Here is a 15,748-nt window from a genome sequence, read left to right on the forward strand (position 1 = left end):
TGACGCAAGTAGCAGAAGGGTGTGGAAGTCGTCGAGCATATGTATTAGCATACATAACTACATCATTGTGTTAGTTCATGATTGTAAAAAGAAACATAATAACTTTACGAGGAAGTGAACAGAAAAAGAAAATTAAAACACAGAAATACTAAATTTAAATGAAATGTAGGTAAAGTGGAGTATGTGAAACAAACTCTATATTTGATGGATTACAACCATTGCGTTTATTTTTTATGCTTGAAGACGATAAGGAAATTACAAATGACGAATTGGAAGTAGATGAAAATAATTCGCCGCCGAGATTAAAGACGGAGGTCCACATCACAGAAATGGCGTTGTTTCTCTTGACTGCAGAGAACTTATCACACGTCACCTTCACGAAGGAACGCTGAAAAGAAAAATCAAAACATTCACATGCCAGTATGAGTATTTAATTTAGATAAAGTAAACAATACTTCGAGTTTCTCATGTTAGGATCTGTTAGTAATTTTCACCAATACTATTAATATCTACACTACATGAAAAATAAAGGTAGTGGGGGGAGGACGGACAGGGAAGGGAAGTGATTACTAATGTCAGCTGCATTGGCACATAACGCGGAATCAGCGACGACGAGTGAAAATGTCTTCCAGACCGTGATTAGAATCCGGGATCTCGTACTTACTAGGAAGTGCGTTAACCCCTGCGCCATCCGGGACGCAATGTTAATGCTACTGCGCAGACTATCTCTGCACGTCTCACGGCCGACCCCCGTTCCCAGCGAACGCAACCTACCCGCAGTCCCTGTCCATTCCCTGCACCCTCGCTGCTCTGAGATTTACAAATGAGGCGACGTTATATTTAAGTAGGGAAGTACAGCACAGTGTCATGTTTGTGAAAGTATCAACTATTTAAAAAGGCATTAAATAAACTAATAAAGATTGAGGAGTGCACAGAAGGAATCGTTATGATGTTAGTGAGACATCCTCTCAGTAGCTGAATTTTTAAAGCCTTTTTCACAATAGTGACACCCACAACGATGTTTATTGAGTTTAGACGTCATTAGTTTCATCTTCCACGGCTTCTAAACCGGAAATAACAGTCAAGGTTTTACAGTTGTTAATGCATAGTTCTAACATTTAAAAAAGTTACACTTGTTATTACAATGGATTTGAAAATATCAGTATGAAGAACGAACAACTAAGATGTTTAATAGATTTATCTTTCCTCTGTTGCTGTGATTGTGCAGTGATTTTGAGGCAAAGATGCATCTACGACTGAATAAATGGAATTTATATTTTGCCATTTTCAGTTTGTCACAGTATGGTTAGGAACATCTCCTTTGTCCTTAAAAATACACACAAGTACAATATGAGACTATCAAAATGAAATGTGCTGTATGTGAGTATAAATACATATTTCTATATTTTAGACCACTGTAAATTCTTATTAATAATTTGAGGTGAATGGTCTAAGACAATATTTAAATTGCTTACTTACTCTCACTCACTCATTCACACCCACACTCACACACTCACTCACTCAGTCATTCATACCCACACTCACACACACTCACTCATTCATATCCACACTCGCACACTCACTCACTCACTCATTCACACCACACTTACTCGCTCACTCATGTACTCTCACTCTCTCTCTCTCTCTCTCTCTCTCTCTCTCTCTCTCTTTCTCTCACTCTCTCTTTCTCTCTCTCTCTCTCTCTCTCTCTCTCTCTGTCACACACACACACACACACACACACACACACACACACACCACACACACACACACACACACACACTTATTCTACAGTTACTTGGTATTTAGAGTTTTTGTCGTTAAAACAGGGGCCTCAGAACTTGCTGCACTGTAAGTAGCCCAGCGTTTTCTACAGAAATTTCCAGCATAAAAAAAAACCGTTGAAACATCATGATTCAGAGGACATGGTCGATGTATAAAACTGTGTATTAACGTTCTATCCCCATCTGAGGGAGGTATATTCAGAGACAAAAATTTCTCAAGGTGCTCCGAGATTATAAATGTACTACGAGTTGTGTGTAACCCACAACCATACATCATGTGACGCCTAATGGTTGATTATCTTTGGCTGTTGATATCATTGCCAGTTAAAAGTAAATCAATCGCTATTCTCTTACTGAAAATTCAGCATTTATATTTCACCTCGATTAACTCGAATCTCCCATAGATGGATATGAAGCATCAGTAGTCTCATATACCGACCGCGGCATCTCAGTCTGGAAGATGTGCTGACATAAACATTGGACATGAAGCGCTCACTGCAGCATTAAAACAAAACTTGTTCAGATCTGAAATTCACAAAGCCGAACGTCAAACAGAGTGGATACATACCTGGTTAATACGTGCCAGGAGGACACGCCTTCAATGTGCAGCTGGCACTCCTACCGTTGGAACCGCAGCGGCAAGTGTTACACTTGTTCTTGAAGGTCGTTCCAGGAGTGCAGTTTACCTCTGCAACACAATATCAAAAGAGACTCAGATAATCGGCCGCGATCTTTTGAAAGGAAACCATCCCAGATTTAGTCTTAAGATGACGCAGATAACCATCAAAAAACATAAACTTTCCTGGCCAGACGTGTCTTTGGAAATAACTATTCAAGAATGCAAGTCTATACTACAGAAATAATTCTTGATAAATTCTTTGGATTAAATACTCGTCGTATTCCTCCACTTTCACTGTTGAAGCGGTTTAGTATCCTGGAGGTAGGGAATGCAGGTGAACCACCTACGGTGACTCAGCTGGTTATTCTACAATCTGGCTCACGCATTTTCCCCTCTTTCCCTCTTTCTGTCCATTCCCTTCACCCCATCACTTTGTCCACCTCATCTATCCATTTCCGCCTGACCATAGTCAAGCTCGTTGGCATGTATAGCACCTGCTGTACAGGTCAATAAAGCAAGCTAATACTACTCCCACGACATGCATTTCGTACAGGGCAGGCTCATATCAGGGGCTTGAAAATAATGTATTTGTCCTTGATGTACAGGCTGCTGTGCAACGCAGGTCGATAAAACAGGCCAATACAACTCAACACAATAGGGCAGCCTACACGTTGGGACCCAGAAAACTGTTTCTTGCCCCTGACATGTACACTGTCCTGCAAAGCAAGTTGGATTGGCTGTCTGATACTGTTCCCACACAATTGGCCTTTCATGCAGGGAGTCTATACTCCAGGGGCTGAAAAAATCACGTTTTTGCCTGTATCTCCACTACCATCAGAGCTAGGATATTATAAACCACATCACACTGATATTCTGGTGCCTTGTGTTTTTCGGCCACATTTGGTCGAAATCGATCAAGTCGGTTTGAAGGAGATAACTGAGATACTCATGTACACTCTGATTACACAACAATTTTGTTCGTGAACAACAGCCGGCCGGAGTAGCCGAGCGGTTCTAGGCGGTACAGTCTGGAACCGCGCGACCGCAACGGTCGCAGGTTCGAATCCTGCCTCGGGCATGAATGTGTGTGATGTCCTTAGGTTAGTTAGGTTTAAGTAGTTCTACGTTCTAGGGGACTGATGACCACAGCAGTTAAGTCCCATAGTGCTCAGAGCCATTTGAACCATTTGTACGTGAACACTACTATGTTTACACTTAAAAAATTTGTGGCTTCTGATTTGTTTCACTTCCGTTTTCACTGTTTGTTTGCAAATGACTATGCAATTTACAAAACAGCATGAGTGTTACTACTCACACAAAAGATCACTGCAGGTGTGATCTACATTTCCTTGCACATTCGCTTACACTGCCAGATATTGCCAGATATTGACTGTATTACATGTTTTACAGTTGAACTTCTGTTTCCATTTCAAACTATGCTAATCCTGTCAAATCGCTTCTGCTGGAGCTTGGATATTTATAGGCAATTTTCTTGGTCACCATTCATTTAACTCAAAAATACTCAAGATAGCGTAAACCTACAAAGTTCCAGTCTCCGTTAGTTTCAGAATCAAATCAAGGCAACAGCAGTGCAGAGGGACACTAACCATAACCTTGTTCACAGAGAGCTGGCGCCACCTCAGAACCATCAACTGCCCCTCTGCAGAAGGCCTAAGCGACGAATTTCATCTCTGGCCACAGTTAAGGTGGCTACAGTGACCTCTCGCTATCGCGGGAAGCACACGGCTGTGCAGCTTTCGAGGTTACTGCTGAGAGACGACGTCTTGGCCTCCGTTCGCTGCTGCTCATGGTAGGCATCACTCTGTGACTACCACTAGTGTTGTGGTTGCTGACTTTTTCACGATACAATTTCGTTCACCAGAATGAGATTTTCACTCTGCAGCGGAGTGTGCGCTGATATGATCTTCCAGGCAATTTCGTTCACCTTTTGTCAGGACATTCGAAATAAAATGTTCATAGCACATTCATCCACGGTTAAGCTGCAAATACACCACGAGGAAGTAGTTGCATGGAATCAAAATTACTAGGGAGGTGACTTTCTCTTTGGATTACAAATTATCAAGCACGTGGAGCCCTGCACGGTTCAAATTGTGGGCTGGCAAAATCCCACTCTATGTAACGAGACTGCCTCGCATTTTTGTGCTCCATTGTGAATATATGAAGTTTAATTAATATTGCCCGTCTGGTACTGGTCTATAGTCTACCCCTAGTCCTTTCATTAAGCAGTTTATTTTCCTCGGCAACTGAGCCCCTGCTGTAGGAGAACAGATCCACTACCTCCATGGCCCAGGGGAAATATGATTTTCAGCTGAGGTCACTTTAATCTGTTAGTAGAGAAAACAATGGCAGACAGAATTTATTTATTGCTTGCGGTTCAATTCTACCAAGTTCGGCGGTCAACAACGTTGCTAAAAAAAAAAAAAAATTAAAAAAAAGACAATAAATTGTTCAGATGGCTCTAAGCAGTGTGGGACTTAACATCTGAGGTCATCAGTCTCCTAGACTTAGAACTACTTAAACCTAACTAACCTAATGACATCACACACCTCCATGCCTGAGGCAGGATTCGAACCTGCGACCGTAGCAGCAGCGCGGTTCCGGACTGAAGCGCCTAGAACCGCACGGCCACAGTGGCCGGAACAACGTTGCGAATTATTTACTTTTGAGTCGCTCTACATTCCTGTCGTCTGCGGAGTGCTGTTCAACTACACAGCTGTAGATTCGCAATCCACCAGTTATCACGCTACGTCGTTAATTAGTTTCATTTGACCTGCTCTGTGAGGGTTGTGTCTTAGGTCAGAATTCTGAATAAGCGGAAGCAACAAAAGCTAGTGAAAGTCTGCTTGTTATTTCTTCTGATGACATTGGAAACAAAAGTACGTGAATGTACGGCAGCACAGTTATCGTTGCTACACTGATGTGTAAAACTCAGGGACGGAAGTAAAATTCGCTTGATGTGTCACTGCCAAGTAGCACAGTTCAGTGAAGAACTGCTATAACTCAAAGAAATACGCAGTGAGACGAACAGAAATGAGAGATAGAGAGAGAGATGGACTCACGTCTACGGCCGCGGCTGAGACATCCCAGCTGGGTGCAGATGGCGGACGTTCCACTGCTGTTACACGTGCACGTGTTGCAGTCCTTCTTGAAGGTCGAGTTGGGTGTACAGCTCTGGGCTTCCCGTTTCACGATGGGCGACTCCTCTGCCTCTGTGAAGCGACAATACATTAAGCTCATGTTCAGGGAACCGGGAAGCCTCTACCAAATGTGGCTGAATACTTCGACAGACAAGCCACTCAGTTTTCCTTCTTCATTAACATTATCCTATATTTACGATACACAATTTCTTCTTTAATTTACCTGTATTTCTTTCCAGTTTGTACTGAAACTATGTGCAAGAGACCTACAAAAAGAAATTTTACCTGGGACAAACAGAATGAAAATATACGTACAAGGAAACATATGTCGCGACAAAATGGTTTAAATGGCTCTGAGCACTATGGGACTTTAGCTTCTGAGGTCATCAGTCCCCTAGAATTTAGAACTACTTAAACCTAACTAACCTAAGGACATCACACACATCCATGCCCGAGGCAGGATTCGAACCTGCGACCGTAGCAGTTGCGCGGTTCCGGACTAAAGCGCCTAGAACCGCTCGGCCACCACGGCCGGCCTATGTCGCGACAGATCCAACACTCTTCGTGTTATCAAATTTACCAGTTGCGTTCTTTTAGCTTAACAGTATTCAGAAAATTTAGAGAACCAGCATTTGCAGCTGACTGGATAGTGATTCCAGTGCCGCCTTCGTACATTTAGTGAAGAGAGCATAAGGAGCCATAGAGGCCGTCGATTTTTCCTTGCTTTATTTTCGAAAGGAAGAGGAATGGAAGTGACTAGCAGTGGTAAAAAGTACCCTCTGCAATGCACCATACGATGGCTAGCGAGTAAATAAGCAGATGTAGACATAGATGATTGAGACGCTCTTGATGCTGGCGGATCAACTTCCTCTGTTATAGAAGTAGCCCGCCTGAGACTAGAACCCGTGTTTGAGAGCTGCCTATACCCGTTCGTTATTTTCAAAATACTGATCACAGAATAACTTCTTAAGTGTAAAACACTCAGAAGTGGGAACAGTATCGGTACTGTAGGATGTGTGTCGTCGTCCACAGAACCGGCTGCCAAATAGAGGTTGGCACCTCGCAGCGAAAGCACAGAAATCGGTAGTCGCAGGACGCCACACCGACAAATGAAAACGCAGGCGTACCCATGCGTCCCAGTGCTTCGCTAGACTACCGTAGTCGCTGGTCTAGTGACGGGTGTGCAGAGAAACGTTTCCCAGTTCGCAGTCAACGATCAAGACGACAGCACTGTCTTAGATATGCCGCCGGTTTATTAAATGCATTAGGCAGACCTTAATGTGATCTTTGTGTCAGTAATACTTCAAGTAAAAGAGTCTTGTAAAATTGTCGGATTCAAGTGATACCTTAATATTCAAAGAGTTGTAAATACTCAGAACATTCCTGTGGAGATGGACTATACCAAGATAAGTAAATCTTCTTGTAATAAAATGAACTAATACGAGTGTTTTGAGTGTTAAAGGTTATCAGTGTTGAAGTTCCACTCGATTTCTTCTCGGAGCAAACCGAAGAACCCACCGTTCCACGGGCGAGTGTGTTATCGTCCGGAACAACAGGGTGGATGGGCAAACTCCCAACTTCTAGTGGTGAAAGGAAACACAGCTGACATATAGGGAAGGCCCTACAGAAAAGACGATGTCATCGTTTTTTTACATTCTCTGTTCCGAAAAACGTTGAGGGGTGTTTGAAGGTGCGACTTGGTGGAAAAAATCAAGTTGGCCTGGAAAATATTTACGACATGGCTGACGTGAAACTGACCCTTCCTAACGAAGGTCACACAAGGTGCTGGAAATGGCCACCGCTGCCTTCGATTCAGCGCTGAGCTTGATTTTTATCTAACTATGAGCCAGGCATGCCAGATCTTCGTCACGCAGCAATAGCGTCTTCAGTGTCTTGCTGTAGCTCTTTCAGGGCTTTCTGTGATTTTCCAAAATCGCTTCAGCCAAATGCCGAGATGGTTCATTTGAAAAGGCACGGCCGATTTGCCTATACATGCTTCCCCACTCCGAGTTTGTGATCCGTTTCTAATGACCTCTGTCTCGACGAGACGTTAAATACTAATATTCTCCGTCTCCCTCTCCTGCTCCGCCTCTTTAAGGGTATATGAATACACCTGACCCTTCCATTATCCCTAGAGGTAAAAATCACAGGGAGGGAGAGATAAGGCGATTTACGTAACGAGGAGACTCCACTGCCTCTGCTAATAATGCTCTCCTCGCCTAGCATCGTGCATCGCACCTCGCGTGCACTCGTAGTACCGTTGTCAATGCGGTGTTTTTTGTTGCCCCATATTGTTGGAAATATCCATGCAGCTTTCCAGCTTCTGTGAGTATAGTCAGATATAGGTTCTATAGTTTCTGGAAATAACGATTAACATTAACAGCTCGGGGAACGCGTCTTGTTACGATGCGAATATTAGACTTTTGTACCAAACTGCCAAACATGTGATTATGCAGCTGCTCTTCATAGTTCTGTGATCCGTAATGGCACATATTCTGTGAGTTCCCATACACTGACAAGCTGAAAATGGCCTTACGTGAAGAAATGAAAACTGAGGGTCTAAAAGTTTCTTCACTCAGGAACCACCAGCAGAACCAAAACTCGAAAATTCGTCTGGCTCCAAAACTTGGAAGAATACAGTTGCAGCTCCTTTTTGATACTGTTTCGACACGACGATTGGTTAGTTCCCACTTGCACAGATAAACGGCGATGAGATTAAGTCGGACTTGGTTACAGGTTTCCCTTCTTCTGAGCAATGTTTTTTGGTGTTCGAATTCTTTTCGGATCGTTACAGCTTTTATTCGCTAGGTAGCCTGTTTCACGCCATTTTATCACTACACTTTGCATTTCTGACTTTGCTGGAGGTTTTGCAAAACACCTCCTCTCTTAAACTCTTCCTGGAAGACTTTCAGCCGGCCGCGGTGGTCTCGCGGTTCTAGGCGCTCAGTCCGGAGCCGCGCGACTGCTACGGTCAAATGGTTCAAATGGCTCTGAGCACTATGGGACTTAACTTCTGTGGTCATCAGTCCCCTAGAACTTAAAACTACTTAAACCTAACTAACCTAAGGACATCACACACATCCATGCCCGGGGCAGGATTCGAACCTGCGACCGTAGCAGTCGCGCGGTTCCGGACTGAGCGCCTTAACCACGAGACCACCGCGGCCGGCTTGCTACGGTCGCAGTTTCGAATCCTGCCTCGGGCATGGATGTGTGTGATGTCATTAGGTTAGTTAGGTTTAAGTAGTTCTAAGTTCTAGGAGACTGATGATCTGAGATGTTAAGTCCCATAGTGCTCAGAGCCATTTTTTTGAAGACTTTCACATAGGTTTTCCACAAATTGTGCTTTGCATAACACTCGACAATTAACATGCGTCGTTTTATAACGAGTACCGTTTATGTTCATATGGTCAGTAAGCGTGTCTGCTCCTCTCACCCAGTCATACTTGACGACAGTGTCAAGTACTCGCGACAGAGCATGGGGGAGATGCGCATTCGCAGACGTGTGACAGCAACTGACTGGCGTACCTAAATAGCGTTTCCAGAATCCTCTGTGTTGGGCACAGAGGCATTAAGAACCGTCAGTTGAGCGTTAGTCTTAGAAATATTTTCAGCGTCAGTTTCATTTTGCTCACCCTGTATTTGAAAAAAAGTATTAATAAAATCCCGTGTGTGGAAGTGTCATTCAATGACACTACAGACCGCTGAAAATGTAGGGACCAGTAGTTATCTATGCAGCATTCACCTGTGTTTTATCCATTTTACTTTGTGGTAGTCATTCGTCAACATTAAATAACAAGCAACAGTTCTACTGTTACTCAAGAGACCCTCTGCAACCCTTTGATGTTTGTCCGTATCGTTTCATTACTTCTTGGATACTACACTATATGTTTTATTACACCTCGCATACTACACTATAATAGACGAAAAATTATTGAACAGTGTCAACATATTTTTTTCTCGACATCAGTATTTTGTGAAAGTACAAAGGAAACTCTGAAATGAAGCAGACAGCCTCTTACCTCTCTTCGTAACACACCCTTTGCGCGTGCAGACCCAGACGCCTGTTGGAGTGCACCTACAAGTGTTGCAGTCTTCCTTTTTCGTGGTTCCTGGAGTACACTCTAGAACAAAAACCAACGAGCAAATGAAAATGTGTTTACTGTCTCAGTCGGAGTTTATTTTAACTTTTTTTGTCATCACTAAGCGTTCCGTGTGTTCGTCTTAAACATTACATTATGAAACTTCCTGGCAGATTAAAACGAAGTGCCGGACCGAGACTCGAACTCGGGACCTTTACCTTTCGCGAGCAAGTGATCTACCAACTGAGCTACCCAAGCACGACTCACGCCCCGTCCTCACAGCTTTAATTCCGCCAGTACCTCGTCTCCTACCTTCCAAACTTCACAGAAGCTCTCCTGCGAACCTTGCAGAACTCCGCTGTAGAATGAAAATTTCATTCTGTCATTGCATTATGTTTCCTTACTAACGTTTTATAGAGCAATATGACACTTTCGGTCATGCGTATGCATTCGGCATGCAACTATTCAGACAAAGAAACTTGGTGAGAAATCCGCCACCGGTAGCTGAGTGGTCAGCGCGACGGAATGTCTATCGTAAAGGCCCGGGTTCGATTCCCGGCTGGGTCGGAGATTTTCTCCGCTCAGGGACTGGGAGTTGTGTTGTCCTAATCATCATCATCATTTCATCTCCATCGACGCGCAAGTCGCCGAAGTGGCGCCAAATCTAAAGACTTGCATCCAGCGAACGGTCTACCCGACGGGAGACCTTAGTCACACGACATTTACTTGGTGAGAACCACTGTAAATATCTCTACTGAAGAACATGCTTCATTTATAACTGAATATTACGATCAAATGTTATTCTAACGACTGGGGTTTACATAAATCCAAACATTTTTTCGTAAGTAGGTGTTTTTTAATTATTTCTGTAATATGTTAACACGAAGTAAGTGATAATTATTCCTACGAAATTGGGCCCAAAAGAGTTTATTAAAACGTTAACTTAATTTTTGTACATTATCGGATATTGGTACTTTGTCATCTGCAATAAAATGATGTTCCCGTGAATTTGGTTGACGACTTAATAAGTCAATCTACAGACGCTCCTACATAAACCAATAACGTAGAAAAATTAGGGTAACGACAGTGACAGACCTGTTCTTAGGCATGATTTCGTTAGAATAATTACTACTTAAAATGTGTTTATATTTTACAGAAATGAATAAATAACACCCAACAACGACGTAGCAAAGGCCGTGCAAAGTGCCTGGGTGTATATAAAAAGCAACAAGTGGACCAGATATTTATTAATTTCGTCAGCATGCATTGCATATGCAAGAAGCGCAAAATCAAACGATCAATGACCTCTCATTTAGCTTAGCAATTATACATGAAAACGGCTCTTTGGGGAACAGATGACCATCGAACTTTTCATTTTGGTATCAGTACAGGATTTAAGCATCAGGAATACGAATTTCCAAAAAAAAAAAAAAAATACGAATACAGTAATTGGATTTCCATGCACATGAACGTACATTCACAGACTTGTCTCCATAAATAAGATCAAGATAAAAAATGTTTAAGTTGACTAGTTGTAAAATATACTGTACAAATAAATTAGCGCTGGATAAGTACGTGGATTCCCGTACTGCCTTACTCGACGTTTCTTGAACTACTCGTCTTAGCCCGACTGGTAACATTTCCACTGATGTAGCAAATGAGACCTCTCTAAATACAGAGGTGGTACGTAACAGAAATGAGTATCTTTTTTAAATCCATTTATCGTGAACACTGTTTTGAAAATATTGTAGACGTATATAATACGGAATGATTTCTTTGACCATCACCTGTAGCGAGCACTCGGTTCTTTGGTGGCGGTTTTGCCGAACGAAGTGGTACGCAGTGAACTTTGCTTCGAGTGTAGCGTTGGTTGATTTCTTGTTATAATGACGCTCCATGCTAATTAGTTCATATCAGTTTCAGTGTCATTCGCACGCAGCATGGCAGTACGAATCTGTGTTACGACCTCTGATTTAAAAAAATAAAAACAAAAAAGAAGCGTTAAGCTTCCTACTAATGCTACATTTAGTCACTCTCCTTTTAAATCTTTGACTACACGACGACCTGATCAACAAAACATTTGGGAACAATATTTAGAGTCTACAGGCCACTCGGGTAAGATGAAAAGTTGTAAGAGCATCTACGTAAAAGGCCATTCGCAAATATCCTGACTCATCCTTTTTTGCTGCGTAAAATATTACCGAGACAAGAGATAGGGGAGTTTGCTGTACGTTCCCGTTTGGTTCTTGTGTGTACCGCATACCAAAGAAATATAAGAAAAGAATGATCCCTGGATGTTTGTCTGATGATTTTGTTTCTTCGGAAAACATTTTAAGAATCGTTCATTTTCTCGCACATGTTATGGAGAAAGTAGTCGTGTTTGTAGTGTTACACGATGACCTAGAATCCACGCATTAAGTGCGGAAATTCCAGATTACTTAAGAACTACCATTACTTCTGTTAGGAAATCCCGAAATGTACCACGAAGAATGAGTAAAAACGTAAAATATTTCCTATAACAAGAAAGATTTCATGGCATTCTAAACTGATGACATTTAAATCACATGGGGGCGTGTAACTTCAGCGGAAACGGTCCTATAGGATTTCATAACGCTCTAATGTGAGCAATACCCTCTAGCGGTGGTTTTTAAAATGCATCCCAAACAGCACGTCACCTTTATCGTTACGTTCGAATAGCATGTTACAATTATCGTTACGTTATGTAAGATTTTGTTATGTGTATTTTCGAATCCGTCATTTCAATTAAAGGTGTCTTATTTGCGTTTCCTACATAATCTTGGACCCTGGATGATACCATAAAAAGTAGAAGCATATACGCATATTCCACTTATACTTGGAGGTATGAAAATTTTTTCATCTTAGTTTCTGCGAAGCACGTCTTATCTACTGAATAAGCGCTCACAGTTCGTTGGGTATGCCCTTTAGAGCACTTGTTTACCGGACATATTATTTCTTGTTTAGGTTCCTACTACCGCCTCCCAAAATATGGAAAGCGAAGAGCCTGTGGTAGACGAGGTTTCGCACCATCGAAGAGGAAGAAGTGCGCATAGCTCTAAAGGTATGCATTCTAGACTCAACGTTTATTAGCCATTTTTCTAATTTTTGTTAATACTATCATCTCTGAAAGTTTTTCGGTGGAATTCTGATTCTTCCTACTTGTGCCGTGGGATATGAATTTTGAATCAACCTGTACAGTCGCGATGAAATATCAAACGTAAGAGTACACGCATATAAGAAAAATGCATAACACGCATACAGTACGAATTCGTCGCACAGAAATATGGAGCTCCTAAGTTATCGACGTATTTCATGTTTTTGTGGTTTTAATCATCATTTCATGAGTATTTGTGTGAAAGTTAAAAAGACAAAATCTCTCTTAAGTTTACCAAATTATGAACGAAATTTTTTTGTTTATCTTAGTGCTTCAGCCGAGTAACGAGTACAAAACAAGGACCCTGCAGGAAAGGAAACATATCTGTGAGAGGCATCTGAACATGAATTTACAATAAATCCTATACTGGTAACCGCCTGATTTAAATTAATTTATTTAAACCATATTTATGGCTTGTTGTGTTTCGAATTATGAATTTTATGATCTTCTTAACAACTTCATAAAAATAGTTTGAGAAGGAAAAATACTGGGTAATGAGTATCAAAAGGCAGGCCCAGACCATCCATCTATGAACTGTTATGAGTGGAATGAACCGCAACAGTTACAGCCAAATATTAAAGTTGGCGAGGGAGAGGTGGATCGCTACATTGCCAAGGCGTTGCTGTAGTGTGATGATGATGAGATGTTGTTTTTGGACCCAATCCGGGCCCTTCATAAACTGATTTATGAAGAGGTGAAGCGTGGTTTTAATCAGGATACGCAGAAGCTCTACTGCTTCAGTCATTGCCCACCTCTCTTAGTGAGATACGACTATACAGCGGGAGGTGTCGTTCGCATCTGTTTCTCTGTGGAAACAGCAGGAGCAGCACTGCTTAAATTGTATCAGAATGGAAATACTGAATGATTAATTGTCCTGGCGGCTCCGAAATGCCACAATCGCAGTGAGACTCACCCGATGCGGCGTCCACTGTGGTTGCCATGGCGACGAACAAGGCCGCCGCTGCTATCGCTAGTGTGACCTTCATCTCTGCTGGTGCTGCTTCTGCCTGCTGCCGCTAATGCTGTGCGAATATGACTGCCGACCGGACGTCCCACGCGTGTTTATATACCACTCCAGTCCACTCCCTGGTCCCCACCACCCGAACCCCTACGCTTATTTTTCGCGAGCCAGCGGGGTTTCAGTTCTGGGAATTCCAGCGTCCTGTTGCGCTGGTCAGCTTCCGAGAATGATCACCGAGCACTGTACTCCTTCATATTATCTGTATTGAGTGCGAGACAGTCAGGAGTGGTGGTTCCCCGCATCAGCTTGACGTCAGAAACTTTCCACGTTTCAAAAAGGTAATGGGAATATTTGTGTACTATTCGACAAAGGCCCTATTCCAATTAATGCTCTTAATTCTGTGTTTTACCAGTGAAGTGATTCGGTCCATGAATTCTGTTTAAGAGACGATGATATAAATCTCCGACATACTTGCAAAGATTTAAAGATCAGTAATGCAGCCAGTTTCAGTTAGAAAATAGAAGTTTTGCAGGTACCTATAAATAAAAGAAAAATGTTATTCCTAGAAAAATTTATGCAGTAGGTACAAGACGTATGTATCAGTCATAATAACCAACTAGCACAAAGTTAATACATGCAGAGAGACCTTTGTGTCCACACATGATACATGAAGCTAAATATTCTGTTGATAATGTTGCATAGGATAAACTCTCTTGAAAGTCTGGAGGTGTCAGGAGTAAAAAATAGGGAGGGGAATGTTCTCTACAACTTGCACAGAAACCAGACAAGTTATATGAGTCGAAAGTCATCGAAGGGAAACGTTAGTTGAGATGGGAGTAAGACAGGATTGCAACTTATACCCGACCTTCTTTAACCTCAGCACTGAGCAAGCATTAAAGGAAACTAAAGAAACATTCTGGAGTGAAATTACTGTTCAGGGAGAAGAAATAAAATTTTTAATATTTGGTGAAGTCATTATAACATAAATCTTTCTTGTCAGGACATACGCAACTCTTTATATCATCATCAGTCATAAGATTCGCTATAATCGTAAACTTTACTATTTCCTAATAAAAATTTCCTTTAAAGAAATAAAAAAAATTGCTACTATAGCAGGTCTTACAACAATGATGAATTTCATTACAGTTTTGACACAAGCAGTGTGCTTAGATAATATGAACAGAGTCTTGAAAAAGATAAATGCTAATAAAAATAAAATACTGGTAATGGGTTGTAGTCGAATTAAATCAGGTTATGTTAAGAGAATTAGGTTAAAAAACTGTGATATGAGTCGCTGAAGATAGTAGCTGAGTTTTGCTATTTGATGTGCAAAATAATTAATCATGGCTGAATTAAAGCGGATATAAAATATAGATTGGCAACACGAAGAGAAGTGTTTCTAAGATATGAGAAATACACTCCTGGAAATGGAAAAAAGAACACATTGACACCGGTGTGTCAGACCCACCATACTTGCTCCGGACACTGCGAGAGGGCTGTACAAGCAATGATCACACGCACGGCACAGCGGAGACACCAGGAACCGCGGTGTTGGCCGTCGAATGGCGCTAGCTGCGCAGCATTTGTGCACCGCCGCCGTCAGTGTCAGCCAGTTTTCCGTGGCATACGGAGCTCCATCGCAGTCTTTAACACTGGTAGCATGCCGCGACAGCGTGGACGTGAACCGTATGTGCAGTTGACGGACTTTGAGCGAGGGCGTATAGTGGGCATGCGAGAGGCCGGGTTGACGTACCGCCGAATTGCTCAACACGTGGGGCGTGAGGTCTCGACAGTACATCGATGTTGTCGCCAGTGGTCGGCGGAAGGTGCACGTGCCCGTCGACCTGGGACCGGACCGCAGCGACGCACGGATGCACGCCAAGACCGTAGGATCCTACGCAGTGCCGTAGGGGACCGCACCGCCACTTCCCAGCAAATTAGGGACACTGTTGCTCCTGGGGTATCGGCGAGG

The 15,748-nt window shown here is 42.4% G+C and overlaps 1 protein-coding gene across 1 annotated transcript; it reads right to left on the reverse strand.

Moving 5' to 3' along the window:
* Positions 1 to 200: 200 nt before the first annotated feature.
* On the reverse strand, positions 201 to 13,886 carry LOC126418531 (serine protease inhibitor I/II-like). The gene is made up of 5 exons (XM_050085340.1): positions 13,729 to 13,886; positions 9,584 to 9,685; positions 5,484 to 5,633; positions 2,353 to 2,472; positions 201 to 388 (listed from the first exon to the last, which is right to left on the reverse strand). The coding sequence occupies exons 1-4, from the start codon at positions 13,799 to 13,801 to the stop codon at positions 2,357 to 2,359; spliced, it is 441 nt and encodes a 146-aa protein (XP_049941297.1). The 5' UTR covers positions 13,802 to 13,886; the 3' UTR covers positions 201 to 388; positions 2,353 to 2,356.
* Between the last annotated feature and the right edge of the window lie 1,862 nt (positions 13,887 to 15,748).

The sequence above is a fragment of the Schistocerca serialis genome, chromosome 9 (genome assembly GCF_023864345.2).
Source record: "Schistocerca serialis cubense isolate TAMUIC-IGC-003099 chromosome 9, iqSchSeri2.2, whole genome shotgun sequence".
In the NCBI taxonomy this organism is placed as follows: Eukaryota; Metazoa; Arthropoda; class Insecta; order Orthoptera; family Acrididae; genus Schistocerca; species Schistocerca serialis.